Here is a 21,601-nt window from a genome sequence, read left to right on the forward strand (position 1 = left end):
TACACAAGAGGAGGTTCCTGTTGAGAAGAGAAGGTCACTCCTGTTGAGAGCACAAGAGGAAGCTCAGAATCTCGGCTCTGCCTCTGCCCTCCGACCCTCTACTTAATTCCTCCTTGTGGTTAGTTTTTATTTTTTGAATTCATCAATTTAGATATGTCATTTTTTGAGAGGTAAGAGGGCTAGTGCTGTATGGAATGAATTTGATTAAGTTATGGTTGATAGAGTTATGGTCGATTGCACGGTACTTCGTTTCCGATTCCGCGAGTCCCCAACCCAACTTAATCGCTACTGCAAATGGCGAAAAACACCATGAGACGAGGGCTTCGCTGCTGGTAGCCGGCCGAGGTGGAATCGGAATCGAAGCACCGTGCGATCGAGATGTGTGCTGTGGCGCGCGAGAGAGAGGAATCGGGGATTTGGTGGCGGGCGGAGTTGAGATCTTCCACTCGATCAACCGGAAAATATAGTCCTTAAAAGAAACCTTTGTCCAAATTGTCGTAGAAGAGCGGAGATGAGCAATAGCTCGTGGAAGCAATGGGAATTCCTATTCATCATTCTTTATGCCTTGGCTTTTGGCTTTGTTTTCATCCGTTGGTCTTTGCAACTTTCCCGTGGTAATCTCCTCCCTTCTTTGATTCCCTCATTTCACAACATTTCCTACACTGAATTTTCTTTCACATTTGTGGATATAAGTCAGCTTCCTCCACCTCATTATTGTACAGATCATTCTAGAAGCCTCTACGGTTTACGCCCCGGATGGATGTCTAATCGCCTAAACGTATGCTTTTTATGTGCTTTTCTTTGAATATGTCCATTTTTTATTTTATTTTTCATTGGTGTTTTTATCTGATTCTGAATGTTATACTAATCTATTTATTTGAATTTTTGCTGTAAATAAGGGCATGTTCTATCATTGGGAATCATGTAAATTTTTAAGAAATGATGCACAGGCTAGTAAGAAATTAATCTAGGTAAAAATCCGTGATCTATTTATTCAAATGTTAAGACAGTCGAATGGTAAAAATGTATCATTTTAGGCTTATGCCTTTTTATTTTTGCGGGAATGTTGTTTGGAGATTTCATTGGTTTGTAGTGGTATTTACTAATATGTTTATGCTAGAAGCCCTAAAGAAGATTAAGTAGCTGGAATTCAAGCCATATTTGCTTGTACTGAGATCTCAGTTTATCATGGTAGTCTACACTTGGTCAGAGGTCTGGTGCCGTTTCTTCGGTTTTGTCTGCTTCTTCCTCCATATTTTGCTCCTTTTGACCTCTCTATTTAGTCTTGTCCTTGAGAATGAAGATGTTGTTACTGCTCTTCTGTGTCATGATTCATGGAAGGTATTTTAGAATTCCAGAAGTCTCTGCTGTATCATGCGGATAAGCTTCTGTTGTTGGCTGCAGGGAGGAAGAGGATTTAAGCAACTCTGGATATTGGTGTCCTTTGAGTGACCAAAGGGATTTGTTTCAAGACCGTGATAATCTTTCAATTTTCAATTTGATATCTGTCTTGATTAGTATAAATTTGAATATTCACATGAATGGGATAATAAAGGCCGCCAGGAAAAAAGTTTGCTGTGTGAAAGATGACAGATCAGGTGAAGAATGATTGCAATTTGTGAGTGGTGAAATCTGTGTCATGGGCAAGTTATTGCAGAAGATAAGTATTCAGTGATGATTTGTTAGGGGAAGGTCTAGTGAAAAAAACTGCGCTTTTCTTTTTGTGCTAGTGGAGATTTTAAGTTGGAACATGGGGACTATGAAATACTAGAAGAGCAATTGGAAAGGCTTTGGTTAGTGAAAGTGTTCGGATTGTGTGTGTGGAAGCTAAATGAGCAATATAATAGGGAGTTAGTTGTGAGCAAATTGTCATGCCTGATACATGTCAGAGACAAACTAAGGCATAATTTTCCTGGAATCTCCCACATGTTCTATCTGATACCGCTATATGTACATGTCCTCATGCTAGATTTACATTCTGTCGTGCAATATTGATGCTAAATAAGAATTGTAGTATGAGCATGAATTCAATTTTAAGATCCGCATAAAGTTGAAGACAGATGTGAGTTAGCCAGCACCTGAAACATCAATTTCTTAATTTTGAGATGATCATACATGGTATAGAGCTTCTTCAAGACCATGCCTTGAAGTAGAAGATTGTCTAGATTATATATTGGACTTTCTGGCCTAAGCAGTGAGATAGCACTAGAGCCCTCCAAACAGTTACAGTGCTTGATCCCATGTCTATTTCTCTGCGTCTTAGCATTCTATTTCCCCCTGGTATACAACTATGTAGAGGGGTCCTCCGATATTGATTGATGATAATATCTAAGATCTGATAGTTTTGATGAAATTTAGCAGCGAATCTAATATTCCTGTTTGAGGTGCCCAACATCTACATTTGTGAAGTGATTTTCTGTTTCAGAGGCAAATTCGAGAACCTCCAGCTGAATTTTATCAGGTGACAAGTATAACTGGATGGAGTGGAGAGAAGAGAAACAATTGAAATTTCATTACTTTTCTATCAAATAAATGTTACATCCTCTCATTCTGTAGATAATGTGCCTTGATAGAAGACAATGTTGGATGCTAGTGCTTCTCCTAAAATCCAATGGTTGCAATAAAAAAGCCATGTTGCAATTGAACAACAAGGGGAGAAATGGAAAGACCGAGATTTAGCCAAAAAGACATCTGACCTTTTTTACCATCACTTTCTTCTTTCCATGCTCCATTTACTATGGCTAAAAGGGCCTTTGATGCTGTCTATATGTTTGGCTGAAAAAGATGGGCTGTGCACCTCTGTTTCCTTGCATGTGGTATGTTGATGCTGTATAATGCAGCCATCCTTTTTCTTGATATGTATAATTTCTTAGCTACCAACAATTTATACTAGGACTGCATTAAGTAAAGGTGACTATTTGGTGGCTAATTTCAACTGTTTTACAACATTCTTATTTCAGGAGTTATTTGACTAATTTTCACTTCCCCCGAACTAGCTCCTTGTATACTTGTTTCTTGTCTTTGTAGAATTGAACATTGAATTCTTGTACCCTTTTGGTTGATACTTAAAGAATTTGCTTCTCCTCTAAGATAAAAATGAATATCATTGATCTTTTAAGGGTTTTTCCTTTCTCTTTCTTTTTTGCAGGATCTTTCTGATGCACAATGGAAAAACTTCCGTGGAAACTTGCCTATTCTTACCTTGGTTATGGGTTTTTTTACATTTGTTGCAACTATCTTGAGGTATCATTATTGCTTAAAAGGGCGAGGAATGTCCTTCATATGGATTATACTATCTTTGTGTTATTTATCATATCTTCATGAAGCTTGGTATGTATCTTGATCATGAGATTTCTAGTTTGATAGTATTATGTGATTCTACAAATTCTTATCTAACTAGTTTGTGACCATTGCAGTGTTGGATTTGTTCTTTCAATTGCTTCAGCGAATTATTTCATAGTGAAGGTCTGTGCTTTTGCTCAATGTCAGTTTCTAACTTTACTCATAAATATAACACTTCATATTGATAATAGTTAAAGTGGAATATTTGGTCTTTTTTAATGTTATTTTTGCTAAAAAAATTATGGAATTACTGTGTACCTAAGGATTGAAATGCCCTCAATTTATATAACATAATCCACTAATATGAGTTAGTGTGCCAATTTATTTTTGTTGAAAGTCTTAGAGGCAAATGCTAGTTATGCTGAGTACCTTATTTTGGGGTCTATGTACACCCATTTCTTGTTATACTATGATATGATTGTGTTACTAAAACAAAGGATGCTTTTTGTTTAGCTATTTGATGTCTTGATGCCGCTTAAGTGGTTTCCCCTGTGATGGATATCAGGGAAGACAAGACCTAGATTATTGGTGGAATTTGAAAGGCTTGTACATTAAAATCTGTTAATATAATGCATAAACACATTATTTAAGTAACAATTTGAAAGTAGTGCACTTATACATTTTCTGTTCATTGGTATTTATGCTCTTGACAAACATTTCCCAAATAATCAGTAGTTCAGAAATTATTCAGTAAATGTAAAATTCACTACTATTCATCAATTATTCATGATGTACTTGTGTCGTTACTTGATTGATGATGTTTCTTTTGTTATCTCTTCTTCTGTTTTCTCTTGTTGTTGCCTAATGCAATTAACATCATTTACCAGTTTGAATTTTTATCCAACTCTATTGGCTACCATATTCTTGTGCAACAATATGTGACTATCCATTATTTATCTTTACTTTACTTTTATTATCATAATATCAATTACTATCTTTAGGCACTAAAAAGATGGAAAGAAGGAGAAACAAGAAGTAGAAGCGGTACATTAAAGAAGAGAGAGAGAGGAATAGAGATGTGGAAGGGAATTGGAGCTTGATGTCCTTGTTGTACTGTACTTAACTTATAGAAGTGGTCAAGGCCATTTACTATTTATGTAACTAAGTTAACACCTAAGATGGTTTAGGTCCTTGTGGCTAAACCAGGAACAATGTTTTGTAGAGTTGAGGTGAATGCATGGTAACCAATTCCTTTTGGAATTAGTTTCATACTTACTCTATTGTTGGGTTAGGTTTTTCTTGGTCGAGAATTATGTCTGAAGTTATTTTTATTTTATTAAGGAGTTTTGCTATGATTAGAATTTGGATTAGTTTTAAATGTTTATCAATTATATTACCGCTAGACTTAGATGTCTTGATTTCTGCAAACCTGCTTACATATTTTTTGGTAGCCTGATGGCAGCACTATTTTGAAGCTTCACACTTAGTTAACTTGTTACAATAGAGTTTCAGCATTACAGGTTTTAAGCAGTATGTGAGATTAGGACAAACTTGTTTGTTTTCTTGCTTATTTGAGGTTATGATCTGTTTATATGAGTCAATATTTTAGATTGCTTCAGATCTAGATCCTTTTTGAAACTTTATTCAACAAAGTATGCATCATTAATAGAGTTTTGAAATATGGAGTGAAGACTGTTCTTTTTGAGGGCCTATTATCAAGATGGTGCTTCTCCATTAGTCTGGTGGGTTGAGACTCCAGTCATACTTTTCCATCAAAGCCTTGCTTGAGAGCATAGAGTGATGTTTCATCATTACTTCGAGAAATAGGTGAAACAGATCTCGTTATTCCTTGTAGATTTATATTTTTCCTCCTTCAAGATAATTGCACTTTTTAATTCATTTTTTATGGATGGAGTTCCCTTTCATTGCCCTGCATCACATATTCATGCTGGTTTAAATGGAATGATCAGAAAATATATTCTAGGATTATATTGCAATAAATCATTTTAGGCTTGTATCATGTTCTTGAGGACCTTTCTTTCCTTGAAACGCCTATAATCACTTGCACAGATGATGTGAACTGTAAAATCAGCTCCAACAGAAATCCAAAAGTAAATTATGGACATCTGAAAGTCCTTTTCTTGTTTCTTTTGTTCAACCTGTGGCTTTTGATATCACTTTTCTTTATCACGTTTAAAAATTAATGTGATAAAGGTTGTTAACAAATGAAAATATTCTGTTTAATTAGATGAATGCTAATCTTTGCCAATCTTTCAAGTAAATTTCTTCACCGTTAAGCAGTATTGCTCTTTCTTTCTGCAGACTTTTGCACGATCCCGGTACTACATTAGCATGCTTTGGATCTTCAATGTAACTTTTCTTATACTAAACCGAGTCTGTGAAGGCTATTCATTCTCCTTGTTTGGGTTAGTTATTTGATGGTCAGATTTATGCAATTATAACATTTATTTGAAATTCCTTTTTTTTAAATCAGCCATTTGTTCTAATATAGTGATGTTTGGTTGATGTAAACAGAGAACGCTTGGCATTCTTGGACAATTATCGAGGTACTTTTAGATGGCATATATGCTTCAACCTAGGTATGTATTTTAAGTTTCTAATCTTCTTTGTGATCATGAATTTCTTTTGTTGTTCATTTTTTCTTCGTCATTGTAGTATGATCACACACATGTATCTGAAAAATGAGGCTTGCATTTTAAATTCTAGATCTGCTCTTCAACTAACAGTTGAACACTAGATTGATAGCCATTAAATTTCTTTTTGTTCATTTTTAAATTAGCTCCATCCTCTTAAAAAATTGGTTTTAAGTTGATGCTCTTACACTTGCCCTTGATTTTGCTTGGGATCTAGCACATATCTTATTTTACCAGCCCAGCTGGCAGCTGCTGTTTCTACTGTGATTTAATCTTAATTAAGTGCCAAATCATCTTCTCTATGTAGGCTCTACACCCATTTGCCCTATGTAACTCAAACTACTTTTGTCAATATCTACCAACAAGAATGTAAGATGGGTTTATTGGACTCACAAAATGTTATTCATTTAGCTGCTTTTACTCAAATCTGTTCCTTCTCTTGGTGTAATACCTAAGCATTTATTAAACTAATTTATTGTTTGATGAAGCCTATATTTAATCATATGTTGATTTGCTTAAAAGTGTTCCAATACATGCACAAGTAGATACGCTACAAGTCAGTCTAATTATTATTCATTGCTGCACATGGAGAGCTCATTTCCAATATTTTTGATGCATTTATACAAAAACATTCATTACTTGTATCTGGTTATTTACAGTGAGCGGTTACGCAGTTGTAATTTGCTTTACTTATCCTTGTTGATTTTAAATTTTCTTTGAAGTAATTGGGTTTCAGTTTCTACTTGTGGTTTGTTTAACAGTTGTATTGCGCATGATCAGCTTTGGATGTGATTACCATTGGTCCTATAAGCATACTCACTTTGATCAAAAGGTAATGTTTATCTTTCTGGTTCAATTTAAATTTGCTTATAAGTTGGATTTATATAACAAAACACAATTTAAAAGAGTACGATCTTATGATTACATGCTATGGAATTCTTGTGAGGCTGCATTTCATTATATGTTTTGTCTGCTTAATGAACATGTTTGTTTTAGAACATATCTTGTTTATGTATTCCTCATCTGCTTTTATTTATTATTGGTTAAATTGAAGCTTGTTCTTATATTTTGTATTTTCTATTACCTTAGATTACCATGATGGACGTTATTCATAAGCCTACATATCTGTTGAATAACTTGAGTTACTCTTTTTTGTAAGAGATTAAGTACTGCAACCTAGGAGTGAAGATTGAAAAAGAAACTGATGTTGCTTAACCTAATGTAAAAGCTATAGCAAGTGCAATGAATTGTATAACATGTGAATTTATGTGGCTGAAGACATTGAAACAGAAGTAGGTTTTGTTGTCAGTGATAACATGAAGATAGCTTGTGATTGTTACCAAAATATGTATTTTATAAGCATATTGTTGTTGATTGCCATATTAGCTGACAATTCCTTACCAAGAGATAACCACACACTGAATAAATGATAGTTGTTTAGCAGATTAATCAACAAAGCTTTTGGATGGTTTCAACTTCAACATTAGTTTATCTATTTTAAGCTTGGGATGGAAATTGTTTATTTTCCATCTTGAGGGGAAAGAAAAAAATTAAAATTTTCTCATTTCATTTTTGAGCACTTAAGGCAGAGATATCCTATTTCTGTATTAATATATAAATAAGAGGTATATGAGTAAGGGTAACTTGGGCCTCTTCCTGCTATTCACTATTCTGTTTATGATAAATAACAGAAATGACAAAGCAAAGCAGCATATCATGTGGTACCCTCCTTTTCTACTCCTCTCTTTATCACTCTCTTCTCTTTAATTCCTTCTTTGACCTGTATGGTAATTGCTATTCAAATCAGCAAATTCAAATTGCAGATTCATCAAAATGATACTTAACATGGATTAATATCTTGCCAAGTTCAAGCATTGCATGATATGTGAGACCGCCAAATAATGCATTATATAACATGCTATGATACACCCCCAAAACATTTGATCTTCAATCCTATATTATTACCAATTGCATTATGGTGAATTATGGTTGTATGTTTTTGACATTCAAATGAGACTGCTTAAGTTTTAAACAAATGTTGATACCTAATGTATTCTAAACACTCTTTTATTCCACAATATAAAGATATTTTTCATAGTCTTATGACTTATAAAACATAACTAAGAATATTAAATAGAAACTATATAATTCCTTCAGCAGCATACTGGTACATCCCATGCTTGTAATGATGAACACATCTGGTTTCAAGAATGCCTGTCTTGTACTAGCAACTATGGTATTTGGAGAATTAAAACATGACTTCCGGACTCTCATTAACCAATCTTGCTTGTGATTAATGAGCTTATCCACATAATGAAGCAACATCTTTGGCATTGGTGACCTCATGCTTTCTCTCTTAGATCACTTGGCTATGTTGCATGACTTGAACAGTACTCCTAGCACCTTCAGACTCCATCAAGGCATGGACCAATGTTTCCTGCGAGATACAATGTTATCCATATATTGAAGCAACATCTTGGCATGGAGAGTCTCTCAACATTCACTTGGCTATGTTGCATGACTAGAAAAGTAACACGTTTAGCATTAACATCATTCTTAATGTGGTTCCATATGAGCTTGATGAATGTGTAGACCGTCTCTGAATTATAGAAGACGCCGGCTATCATTGATCCATGCATGTCTGGCATGAAGAGATCTCCTAATGCACCCCCTTCCCCGAACTCCTTAATTGTCCACGATGGATGTGTTCTAAAATCATGAATTTAAGTGCCAAGTGGCACATGCCACAGCCTTATAAACTATGCTAGTACGGGCATTTGGCTTGGGCACGATACCTGTTGTGTGCTAGTATTCGACATGCTTCTATACTAGCGTCTACGAAGCACTAAGGCAGAAAGTGTCGTGCTAGTGCCAAGATGGCATGCCATCAACTTGTGATAGTTTAATCCAAGGTTTGCCGAACCAATACTGGAACCTGTACCGATCGGCGAGCGAGTCGGTATGGTACCGGTTCAGTATCAGAACCGGCACGGCCAATTTCTTTTTATAGTTTTCAAGTTTGATTAATTAGTAATAATTTTTTTTCAACTTTTTTAATGATTTTAAGTATAATTTAATATTTTTTGATGTTTCTATGATTCCGATTTTTAACTTAAATGATGCATCTTATTGATTCAAAGTGATACAAAATATAAAATGATTAGTAAGATGTTGCATGTTGCAGAAGCAAAATGAAATATTTTAAAATCAACTAGTGAGGTGGAACATATAAAATAATACAATTAATTACATATATTTAAAGTACAACATACATACTGATATCTAAAATTTCGTCGAATAGCGATGCCTTTCATAGATATCTGGATTATTAACATAGCCAGGAGGCACATTAGCCCATTCCTCTAACCAAGTGGCATTGTAGTCTTGTATGTTCATCCCATAAGGAATGCATTTTGGATTATAAGCACTCTCGGATTTTTTGCTAAAGCTTTGACTCTAAGAGGTGACCTATGGCTGATAATACAGTTGTAGAGGGGCTTATTCGAATATGCCAGCAGTAAAATTCAACCCGTAAGATGCTTCGAGCTGGGTAGGGTAGTAGCCATTGAAGGACGATGCCTTAGACGCATCATATCCATATTTGTATGGATCATAGGTTGCTTGTGGTTGCGGGTAATAGAATCCAATATACGACTCAAAACCTGATACGTCTATGAATCCTACTCTACGTGCGAGGTCATCTGTAGTTGCATCGTATCCTCCTGAATGATCTCGAGGAGCCCGTCTTTTATATGCAATCGTATCTTTGCAGGCTTTACCGGATCGTGCACCATGGTCTCTCTTCTGTGTAGCATGCGTAAATTGGAACTTATCGGTGAATCGAAGACTACTCTGCGACTATCTCATAAACGGTGGTCTCATGTCCATTCCCTTTTAGGTCAGCAGATCTGTGATCACTAGAACTGTCATTGTTGATGCTTCTGGTCTCTAAATCTGAGTGAACTAGCTCCTCCACTCTTCATGGGGGCTGCAGGTGCCTTTTTTTTGGTATGCTGAGCAGCTGCTTGCTTATCCTTCGTGTCTCTCTCTGCCTGCTTATCGTTCGTGCTCCTCTTGGCTTGCTTACCCTTCATACTCCTCTTTGCTTGCTTATCCTTCATGCCCCTTTTTGCCTGACTATGTTGGAAGAATGAATGTCGTCCTCCTGATCGAGTCGACCAAGTAGCGTACTGGCCTTATCTAAGTATCTCTCAATTATATCTCTAAGAGGATGTCTTGGACAAAGAGTCATGTGATGACCGGCTCCTCAGTGACTCCTGTGGCTGTAGCTGATTAGCTGGAAGGATGCGTGGAATATTGCGATCTGCCCATTGCCTTACATCAATTCTAACCTCACTGGCTACGAAACTGGCCGGTCGTGGAGGCGATTCTCGCTCATCAAGCTCCGGCTCTTGCTGCTGGCCCACAAGCCATCCGATCATAGGATCATCCTCATCATCAACGAAAGTATTATGGATCGGATCTGTGTACTTTAGCTCCACTTCCTCTTGAATGCACTTAACCTCAACATCAGATTGTAGTGAACATATACAAGGTCGTTGAAGCGCTTCTGTGTCAGACAGTTCCTCTTCTTGTTGCGGATGAGGGCGATAGTGGACCAGTTGTGATCATAGCCACTCGAGGAGATCGTATGGGAGAGAATCCGGATAGCTAGTCGCCTAAGATTTTTCGCAGACAAAGCAAAATGAATCTACCATTCAGCTGTAAAAATATTGAAGAAAATTACATATAAGATAGTATCATATTAGTAATCATCTAATATCAGATAAATGTCCTCCTGATGTGTAATCTACATGGTTCATATTTTTTTTACTTATAATAGTTACCGAGACTCCAAAGCTGTCAGTGCCATCTCTAAATATTTTGATTGGAAAAAAGAACCGTGTCGTAATACGTTAATAATTGAAGATACCGGTTAACTTATACATGTCACTTATCTCTTCTAGACGTAAGGCTGCGACTTTTAGATCAGGCTCCATCTTTTAAATCACATTACACAGAGTAGCCAGAAGTTTGTCATCCATATCGATTCCAGTTACGATGTATTGAAACCTTAAGTTCATATAGTAGGCTGTAGATAGAGTTCGTAATTGTCTTAGTAAAATTGTATAAGTACATGAGCAGTCTAATTTTCAATGTTCTTGCTTACATGCTAGATGTAAGTCCCTATTCATATGGTTGTTGCACCATCACTCAATGATATCGATGTACTCTTGGGTATACGTCGGATCCACCTTCTTGATTTGAATCTTTGCTCTCTTCATCATATGATACAAGAAGTCCATCTAGGGTGCTCCTCATTGTCTACGGCCCGAAGCACTTCGTACAATGGTTTGATAGCCTTTACCCTTTTTTTGGCCTGCTGCCAGAATATCTGCCTCGTTACCAAGTCCTCAACAGTGCTCCCTTCGGTGTCGGCGCTCGCAAAGCTACTTTCTGCCACTTGGAATTAACAAACATCTAATGTAAGGTTACTTTCCTCTCAAAAAGGCTATTAAGTGTAACATAGTTGGTAGCAAACCATGTCACTTCCGATCTCAAGATCTCTCCCCCTGCATACCTCCTCATTAGTGATAGGACCCATGTATGGTTTTAAATATAAAGAGGGAAGAGTGCTGGACTTTGATGTTATCCAAAAGAGGTTCTAACTGTCACACTCACTTCAATCCCAAAAGTTCATGTATAAAAACATAAGAATATAAAATTTAGAATAACTTCAGTTCATTACAATCTTCACATTTGTTAATGATTTAAATCCTACAAGCAAAAAACATATTCATTAAAATTATAAAGCATTTTTACATGGTAGTGTTTGTTTGTTGATGTTGCCTTATATTGGGCTTAATCACATCTTTTTATTTCGAAATTATAATATTCCCTTCCTCAAAATGATATAATAAATAAATTATTATCCGGAAGGTAGATTTAGCTCAAGCATTGTTTTACCATTCTATGGTTCATTATGAATGAACTTAGCTGTTACATATGTTAGTAGGCTATTGGATAAACAAATAACTAATGAACTAACATTTCCCTGTGATATTGTCTAAAAGTTATTCTTAGAACTATTTTTTGAATAATTAATTTTAGTAATGAATTATTTATTTCTGGTACAATGATGGGCATGGGTACATTTTCTCTTTATCTCACTATACAACCTAACTGGATTAGTTTTCCTCAAACTGTTCTCTGGTTTACTGGTTTTTGATTAAGAATTTGGAATTCCTCAGAATTAGAATTGATTAAGGTGTTCTTTCAATCAAAACCCATTAGCTTTTTCAGAAGGAGTATGAGGCATTAATATTAGGAAAAAGAAACCTGGACCTACGGAAACCATGTCTTACCTCATTGATCCAGCAACCAATCATCTTGTCAAGCAGTCTCTCTCCAAATTCTACATCTGAAGATGGGTGCAGCCTATGGAGAATATGAAAATTTGCCTGCTGGTTTGAAGTTGGATTTGACTATCTTTAACAAAGAATGCATTAGTTCATGAATATTTTGTTCCCTTTTTAAGGCCCCTCATCCTTCTCTAAACTGCAATATAGTGTATAACGTGGATGACCATTGCATTCGCTAATATGATATGATTTTAGGGGGTACTCAAGGCTTAACTGTAGAGTTTGAGTCATTAAATGTAGATCTATGGAAGAAAACTCTGTTTGGGACCAATGGAATCAGATTTTGGGTGATTTGAGAACAAAAATAATTGCATATCGAATATTATAGATGAATACGGTTTTATTTATTTATTTATTCATTTATTTTCCTGCAGTGGGGGTTAGTGCAGTTGGGGTTTGGGTTAGTGGTGTTCTATTATGGATAAAAACCAGAATATGTTGCATGATGTGGTACTATCTGAATTGTCACAGTAAACCCTGATGTCAAATGTTATAATCCTATATGTAACAAGTGGCATTCGAGGAGGCAGGAGATATTTGAAATTGCAATTTTAGTGTGCCCTCATATGTCGAGTCTTGCACTTTATTGGAGGTATTTGCTATATATTTATATATTTGCAATAAGCCATTGCTGAATGGATACCTTTCTTTTGCGGCTTGCCCCTTTTTTGTTTACATTTGTTTTCATGATACATTAATGAAAAATCTCATCATGCTTATTTAATAATCAGCTCAAACATATTTTATTTTTATTTAATGGTTAAATCTACAATTGTTTTCATTGTCTCGTGGATGCAGAAACATATGCTGCGCTGCCATGTTTGTTCTTCTGGAAGGACATGCTACCATGTTTTACAGGTATTTAGATGTTTCTTGACACCACTTCCAGCTAATATTTATTACTTGTGAAACATTATGATAAATATTGTTTTTTATTTTTTTTTAAAGAGGCATTATAAATTATTATTCAACTTAGAAAATTAAAAGCATGGAGAAGTCATTCTCCTTGACCAAGGTTTTAAACTTGGTTTCAATTGTGGTCCATTTAGTAGATCTTTTGTTTTCATGGTCTTGGGAGATTCTCTGAGTTTCAAGGTTCCGGTAAAAAAGTCAGAAAAAGAAAAAAAAGAGAAAAAAAGAAAAAAAATAAAAATAAGAAAGTTATTTGACATCTTTGTTATATTTTGAGATATCTAGGATCACAATTTGTGTAGGTTGGGTACTTTTAGGGAAAAAATAAATTGTATTGAAGCTTCTAATTCTCCTACAATTTTTTTTTCCTGAAATTTTCTCATATTTACCCTAGTTTTTGCATTTAAGTTATCTTTCTCTAAGTATGGTTCATTCTGTTTTATTTTAATAAATGACAACCCATCTAATCAAGAAAATAGTCATGGAAACATATGTTGTTCTATTTCATTTTACTAACCTATTTCAGAAGAAAATACACATCTAAGCCAATTTTTGTTCTTTTTATTTTTAGAATCATCTATGCAAAGAAAAAAATCCATTGCTTTATTCTATATTATTTTAATAATCCATCTAAGCAAGAAAAACCCATCTAAGCGTACCTCATTCTTTTTCTAAGTAAGAAAATGTCCATCTAAATAAAATCCATTTTATGTCATTATTTAATTTTAGTAGTTTATTTTATTATCAAAGAAAGAGAGAAAAAGCTTCATCTAAGCAAGTACAAACACCCTATACTTACTAATTAGTATAGACACTAATCAAGATTGCAGCCTACCCATGATAACAAATCTTAGACAAAAATAACACATATTAAATGAATAGGATTTTAGATAAATGTGTTATTGAATAATACCAATGCATCTTAGAAATATTAAACATATTTTAGTTAATCTTCGCAAAACTGCAGCAGCTGCATGAAGCTGGCCAAAAGTAACTGAAATCAAAACTTTTGGTCAGATTTGGATTGCCCTTGGCTGAACCAACTTATTTTGGCAACTGATCTGTTTTGGCTGAAATGGATCAGTTTTGGCTAGAACTTTAGAACTTTAGATGATAATGGGTAATCGAAAAGGCGATGAAGGTCAAACACGATCAAAACTGTTCTAATGAAGCAAAGTACTACTCATGCTTCAAGTGGAAAGACCTCACTTGACATAGAACTAAATTAACACAAAGACTTCTTCCCAATCACAGGATAACTTCATTTCCTTCCAGATCTCCCAAGAATTAACTCATGGGCAATCTTCTGAACAATGATTGATGTTCTTTTTGCAGTTTCGCATGTTAAATCAATTAGTTAGTGGATATATCATGATGAAAATTAAAATGATATAAACACATATCTACTGGAAGGAAGTAGAAGAGTCTTATAGTTTCCTGGTGAGTTTTGGTGCTCTTCAACATTTCAAATGCAGCTAGTTGATGTTTAAGAAAATACATTTAGATGTTCTATTTACAATTTAATGATTACTAATATCTGAAATCCAAAATTCTTTTCTTTTTTATTCACTTGCAAGGCTAAAATGGTATTAGCGATATCAATACAAGTGTTTTGGTGTCAAATCTATGACCATTTGAACTGGTCTACAAAGTTTAAGGAAATATAGAAAAATGTAAAGATTTAGAAAAGTAATGAAAAATATTGATGATCATGCTAGAATTTAAGAAAGGCCTGTTTCTGCTTTGTGCTTCCATGAAATATAAAATTATCGTACTATTATGATTAATGTTCGCGATCTCGATACCGGACCCCATACCGATGCCACACTAGCACAGTGTTTGTATGGTATGGTAAGAAATTTTTTTTGGTATACCGAGTATCGATACGCCACCCATACCGGGTACCGGTACCGAATCGGTATGGTACGGTATGTCCTGTATTGCCCGGTTCAAGCCGGTATGGCGTACCTTGATTATGATCACTGTATACATGCTGAAATGTAAGAGACCCATAGTTTTTTAAATTTTATTAGAAATAGAAAGTATTAGAAAGTGGCATGAAGTGATATTATTTAACTCTACAAAAGTACTCTTCCAAGTTTTGGTTTCCATTGAACAAATCAATGAACCATAAACAAATGTTCCCAAAATTTAGTGATGGCATTGGATTTTAGGGCATGCAAATTTATAATTCATTAAACCTTCCTTGTCATTAACTTCCTATTTTGAGATGTAATAAAAGATATGAGACTAATATTATGCACCGCTCTTCCTTAAACAAATCATGAATGCCTCTGATGAAGCTTCTATGTATAGATCCTCATATCCTTGATATGGTGCCGAAGCAAACCACTGATTCTCATGGATCCTACATCTGACACCCAACTTTATTTTATGGTTTAGCAAGTTGGCAATTAAAGTTTGCTATCTTCGAATCAAATTCTAGCAATATATAAGGAGTACCATGTTGGTTCCTATTAATAAAAAACAAAATAACCTGCCAGTTCTGCACTGCTTCTTTCATTTGTCTACTTTCTACATCCTTTCACTTTAAAAGCAAATCTAGTTTCTGTCTAATTTTCTCGACAGTGTAGAAGTGCTTGAAATTCTTGTTCCATTTTCCAATTGTCAAGGCTCTCAGTGTCCGCATATGGCCTCTTCAATCCAAATTATTATTAACATCAGCCAGTTTTTGATGTATAACGATAAACAGTAAAGTTTATAGATAGTGTTCGCCTATTTCATCATCATGGAAGTTCACAATATTAAACTTCTTGTGTATTGATTTTGTTGTTTATTTAAGTGGGTCTTGCAGTCTGTTCATCTGGTATGTATTTATTTACTCTCTGATTTAACCACTTTGATTGTGGAAGTGTAACAGCCTTTATCTTTCTTTTTATATTTGGCAGGAAAGGAGCATGCACAATGATAAATATTCATTTAATATGTATGTGTGCTATTTGACTTATGCACCACTTTATATAGCTGGACCCATTGTAAGCTTCAATGCATTTGTGGCACAGGTCGGTATAACATCTGCTTAACTAATGCTGTAGTCTGAAGCTTTCTTCAAAGTAATTGAAATTAAAAATGCATGTCTTAGTTCTTTGTGTTTTCTGTCAGCCATGAAGTCATAAATATTTTATTTGATCAGACGTCCTGATTTCTTTTGTTTTTGTTTGGATTTTTTTTTTGGATAAAGACATGCTGATATTGTTGAATATAAAATTTTGCTACAGACAAACTAAACCAACCATTCCTTTGCTGGAGAAGATACATGCTTATTAAGTTATTATATTCCATTCCAATAGAAAGTAGTGTACCTCTTTATTTTTTGTCCATAATTCACATGCCAGAAATCTTGCAGTTAGATGCACCTCAAAAAAATTATTCAGTTGGACAAATAGCTTGGTATGGGCTCAGATGGATTCTTAGCCTTCTCCTTATGGAAACAGTAACACACTTTTTCTACTACAATGCATTTGCAATTAGGTGAGCCACTTGCACACAAGCTTGAATCAGTAACAGGTTTTGATATATAGGCTGAGTTGAAGACCTATTTGATTGTTACGTTGTGTAGTGGCTTGTGGAGGCAGTTGTCACCTTTTGAGATCTTCATCATTGGTTATGGGGTAAGATATCTTTTTGACATCTAGTTTATGCGTATAATTCTACTGTTGAATTATTATTTTTCTCATAGCCCTTCATGATAGATATTTGGAATACTTCATTTTCTGCTTGATTTTTTATCTGTGCTTGTACTTTTGCTAGTAGGAAGGGACCAATGGAAGGTGGTTTGCATGAAATGAAACTGAAATATGACCATTTTCCTAGCTATGCTCATCTTTTCCATGTGAATTGAAAATAAATTTTGTTATTTTTTAAAAATTTTGGGTTACATTGACATGATATATTTGTACATGTGAATGTGCACATGCTAGTTGGATTTTGTGCACACGAGTGACTAAGGACTGCTGTATCAACCCGTACTATGCTGTATCAATTATACCATACCATTAAGGTACTAATACGGTATCGGGTTCAGTTTGGTATATGAGTTGAACAGGTCCATGCTGGTTTGAATTGAGTGGAATTGTACCATGCCACCTAGTTTTGGGCGGCATAGTGATTGGGAGTGAGAAAAAAGTATTGGAAGCCTATCTAAGTATGGGGTATATATCGTACTGCACCAACCATACCATATGGTATTGGTAATTCACTGTCATGGTTCTCGGTACTATTTTGCGGACCTTGCAAGTGACCATCAAATTTCTATGTAAGTTGGCATGAAAGTGTACACTACAAGTAGCATTTTGACATGTACATGCCCAAAAATATGCATAAGCACAGCTGCTCATTAGTAATGGTCCACATATGCATGCATGCAAAAATCCAGCTTGGGCTGCAAGTGGTTCAAGTAGACCCAACAGAATACCTTGCCATCTGAATAGAGATATGTACTGCTGAATTGGAACAACAAGCATGTAGGAGAGTATCTAATCCCATTCTTTATCAAATAATTCATTGATATCCTAATGTTGTTGGGTCTCGCAATTGGGATCAACCTAGATGTAGGAGAGGTAAAGGCATAACTAAGAAAGTGATGTCATTGTTATAATGGTAAAAGAATTGCCCTTTCTTATCTTTGCTAAAAATAATATTTATCCATATTTTTTTGTCAGTATGGTTTTATTGTTAAGTAACTATTTCCGAACAACTAAACACATTAGTGCCTCTAAATTCTATTGGGCCAAGCAATAGTGGTTTCTATTTCTAACTATGTTCGCTTTAGTTGTATGCTTATGTAAGGTGAAGAATAGAAGAGGCTTGATTAATTGAGGGGTCTTAGATTTGTTTAAAAGAACTCAAATGAAGTGGGCAAGATCTAAGACAAGTTTGATTGAATTTTTGTGGGAAGGCTTGGAGTTTTTTGCCTGACTACTATCAATATGAAGGTTTAAAATCCTGATCTTGGTGCAGATACTGGCTGGGGATTGTGCCAATCTATTACCATTATAGTATCATACTGACACTTTGGATGCCTTAGTGTTCAATATGTATTAAGACGAAAAGGATGCCCCCGTACATGAGCTTCTTCCTATCACGGGGTTTGGAGATGGTCAAAAATTATTAGGATGCCTTTTTTAAAGGCCCTAAATTGGAGTCAACTGAGTTTTCATGTTTTTCCTTTGCTTTGGTTTTTGTTATTGTTGTTTTTCATTCCCCCTTAGGGATGACAATGGGTCGGGTAGGCCATTACCCGTTTTTGTTTTGCAATTGGGTACCATGTACCCATACCCGCTCCTTAGCTGCCTTGGGGTAGGGTTGGTTGGGACAGTTAGATGGGGCAGGTTGGATGGGTCGGGTCGGATAAAGTTGTGAAAGTCAATTTTTATTTTTGCATGCAAATCAAACAAATAAAAAAGATTATACAAGCAAACCTTGGTACTTCACATAATATTAGACAAAATAAGAGTCTTAGACATAGAACATAACAAACCACATTTTCAACATAATAGAAATACAACAAACAAACATATTGTTCTTTAGGAAGTCAAAATTGATAAAAGAACAAATTGAAGTAGCTTAGATCCGTCGGCATTGAAACAAGAATTCGTAATCGTATCAAGAAGTTTTGTGCGAATTGAGGTAGGAATATGAGTACGTAATATAGAATACAAAACAAAACAAAAAAAAATTTAAATGATCGAATTAATACCCTAGTTGGTGGGTAGAAATTTGGGCATAGATGGGGAGTGGTACATCGGCTGGCCTGCAGTCAGCTTGGGAAGTAGAGTGGGTAGTATGACATTGCGGCTAGGCTTTGGTTCGAAAGAGAGGGGACAACTGGATGATGGGAGTCATGGGATGAGCGAGTGGAGTAACCAGGGCAAAGGGTGGGGAGTGGATTAGTGGAATTATATCTATTCGGGTTGGGAGTGCTAGTTCAAACTTGATAATGACCTAATGTTGAGACATTTTGAACATGAATATGAAGTTGAATCCAGTTCATTCAAAGGTCTACCATCAGAAATTATTTTATTCTTATCATGGGCCAGTTCATACAAAGGTCTACCATCAAAAATTATTTTATTTTTATCATGGGTTTATTCATCTATATATAATTTTTTTTTCTCCTTTGATGTTAAATCTATTTGGAGTTACCTAATATCTATTTGCCACATTGGTTTGATTTTCTATGTCCAACTATTGTTATAGAAATTTGTTCAGTGCCTCTGTTGCTTTTATGTTGATTTATATTTAGGTCATCAGTTCCCAGCTTGCCCAACGCAAACATCATAGGATAGGGAGACCAAACCTGTGGGTAGGTTGGCGGATCCATGCCTCCGCAGCGTTGGCCAGTTCATTGCTTTTATGTTGTTATAGAAATTCTGTTCTTTTGAAGGATCCGCATAGGGGGAGAGGGAGCAGGGAGAGAGAGAGACCAAAGAAGAAGGCGAAGGAGCTGGAGGAGGGGGGATCTGTGATGGGGCAGCGAGTTCGATGGGATTTCAGAGGACGGGGGTGGGGGTGGGGGTGGGGGTGGGGGGGTGGGGGGTGCTTCTCTCGCGCAAGGGGGTGGGGCAATTACTACCTGTGGGCGAGGGTTGGGGGGGTGCTATTTGCTCGAATGGTCTTCCCTCGAACAATGCTTCTCTTGAACCTGGGGGTCTTTTTAATTGAATGGTGGGGGTTATGCCTGTTTACAAAGTCGATAGGGTGAACGGTTTTGATTCCTCATCGATTTGGTTTGGTATGCCCTGAATCGGATAGTTCGGTGCGGTACAACCAACCATGATTCCAAACTTTCGTCATAATGTCCTCAAAAAATGCTCCATAAATTTGGTATCTCTACCAGAAACAATGGATGTTGGAACACCATGTAACCTCACTGCTTCATCGAAATTTATGCTCGCATGAAATCTATGTCCTTTTACCGTCAACAACAACAAGGATGGAGTCATGTCCTTTTATTGTCCTTGGAAGTCCTAAGATGAAATCTATGTTTGCATGATGAACCTAAGGAGCCTTAGGATCTGGTAGTGGGGTGTATAAACCTATATTTTGAAGTTCCTTATCTAATTGGCATGCACAAAACCACTTCGCCAATCTTTCAACATCTTTGTACATCTTCGGTCAAAAATAATGATCAGCCACCATTGTCAAAGCTTTACCTCTTCCAAAATGTCCTCCCAAACTCTCTATGGGATTCCTATGTGATTTGCTCTCAAAGGGATCCCTCCAGAATACATGATTATAATTGATTTGAAGGCAGTCATCATTCATCATCTCTTCTCAACCTGATTTGGTGATTACCACTTCTTAAATCTTGATGTGGATTGACTGAAGCAAAGGTGTTCAGCTTGCCAATTTGCCAAGGGGAGATGACAAAATACAGGGTTGTACACCCCTTTACCTGAACCAGAAGTCCCATGGATGCATTTGAGCATGGATTTTGTCTTGACATGGTGTTCTGACATCCATTGTTTCTGATAGAGTCATCAAATTCATGGGGTATTTTTGGAGGACAGTGTGGTGAAAGTTTGGAACTGATTTGAAGTATTTTCCAGCACTTGTCATCCACAAATGGATGGGAAAAATGGAAGTTGTTAGCTAAAGCTTGGGTAATATATTGAGGTGCATAATGAGGAATCATGTGAAGTCATGGGAATTAATAGTTTTACAAGCTGAATTTGCTTATAATAATTCAATGAATCAGACCATCAAGAAGACACCCTTCGAAGCATCATAGTGGCTGAAACCTTGACACATTCTTGACCTTGTTGCACTACCTGAAGATTCTCATGTAAGTGATGATGGAGAGGCTTTTGCTGATCATGTTAGAAAAGTAATGAGGAATGGAATGCTGCTATCGGTGTGAGCAATGAAGTCTATGCCGACGCAGCAAACCAACATCAACAAGTCAAGGACTTCAAAGGAGACATGGTATTAGTGCACTTTGACAGGACAGGTTTCCTACGTGCACTTATCATAAACTAAAGGCAAGAAAGTTTGTGCCATACAAGGAGTTGAACAAGATTAGCTCAAATGCTTACATGATTGTGCTACCACCAGACCTGCGATGAAGTCTATGCCAACGCAGCAAACCAACATGAACGAGTCAAGGACTTCGAAGAAGGAGACATGGTATTAGTGCACTTTGACAGGACAGGTTTCCTAAATGCACTTATCATAAACTAATGGCAAGAAAGTTTGTGCCATACAAGGAGTTGAAGAAGATTAGCTCAAATGCGTACATGATTGTGCTACCACCAGACTTGCAAATCAACCCCCTCTTTAATGTTGCTGATTTCTTCTCATTTGAAGGAT

The 21,601-nt window shown here is 36.0% G+C and overlaps 1 protein-coding gene across 10 annotated transcripts in view; it reads left to right on the forward strand.

Annotated features, from left to right (window-relative positions):
• The first annotated feature begins 245 nt into the window (after nucleotides 1–245).
• The window catches only part of LOC103697274 (membrane-bound O-acyltransferase gup1), a 55,544-nt gene continuing 34,188 nt past the window's right edge, over nucleotides 246–21,601 (forward strand). For 8 of the 10 annotated variants that reach the window (XR_005514921.1, XR_005514919.1, XR_005514920.1 and 5 more), the window contains exons 1-11: nucleotides 247–614; nucleotides 723–778; nucleotides 3,149–3,330; nucleotides 3,417–3,465; nucleotides 5,605–5,708; nucleotides 5,818–5,882; nucleotides 6,698–6,768; nucleotides 13,157–13,216; nucleotides 16,180–16,293; nucleotides 16,638–16,762; nucleotides 16,851–16,902. Coding sequence is in view for 1 of the 10 variants with exons in the window: in XM_039133809.1 (XP_038989737.1) it covers nucleotides 512–614; nucleotides 723–778; nucleotides 3,149–3,330; nucleotides 3,417–3,465; nucleotides 5,605–5,708; nucleotides 5,818–5,882; nucleotides 6,698–6,768; nucleotides 13,157–13,216; nucleotides 16,180–16,293; nucleotides 16,638–16,762; nucleotides 16,851–16,902 (981 nt within the window). In the remaining 9 variants the exon portion in view is untranslated. Of the gene's footprint in view, nucleotides 615–722; nucleotides 779–3,148; nucleotides 3,331–3,416; nucleotides 3,466–5,604; nucleotides 5,709–5,817; nucleotides 5,883–6,697; nucleotides 6,769–13,156; nucleotides 13,217–16,179; nucleotides 16,294–16,637; nucleotides 16,763–16,850; nucleotides 16,903–21,601 lie in introns of all 10 variants that reach the window. The other 2 variants (XR_005514927.1, XR_005514925.1) reach the window with 2 other exon arrangements.

This window comes from Phoenix dactylifera, chromosome 14 (assembly GCF_009389715.1).
Source record: "Phoenix dactylifera cultivar Barhee BC4 chromosome 14, palm_55x_up_171113_PBpolish2nd_filt_p, whole genome shotgun sequence".
NCBI lineage: Eukaryota > Viridiplantae > Streptophyta > Magnoliopsida > Arecales > Arecaceae > Phoenix > Phoenix dactylifera.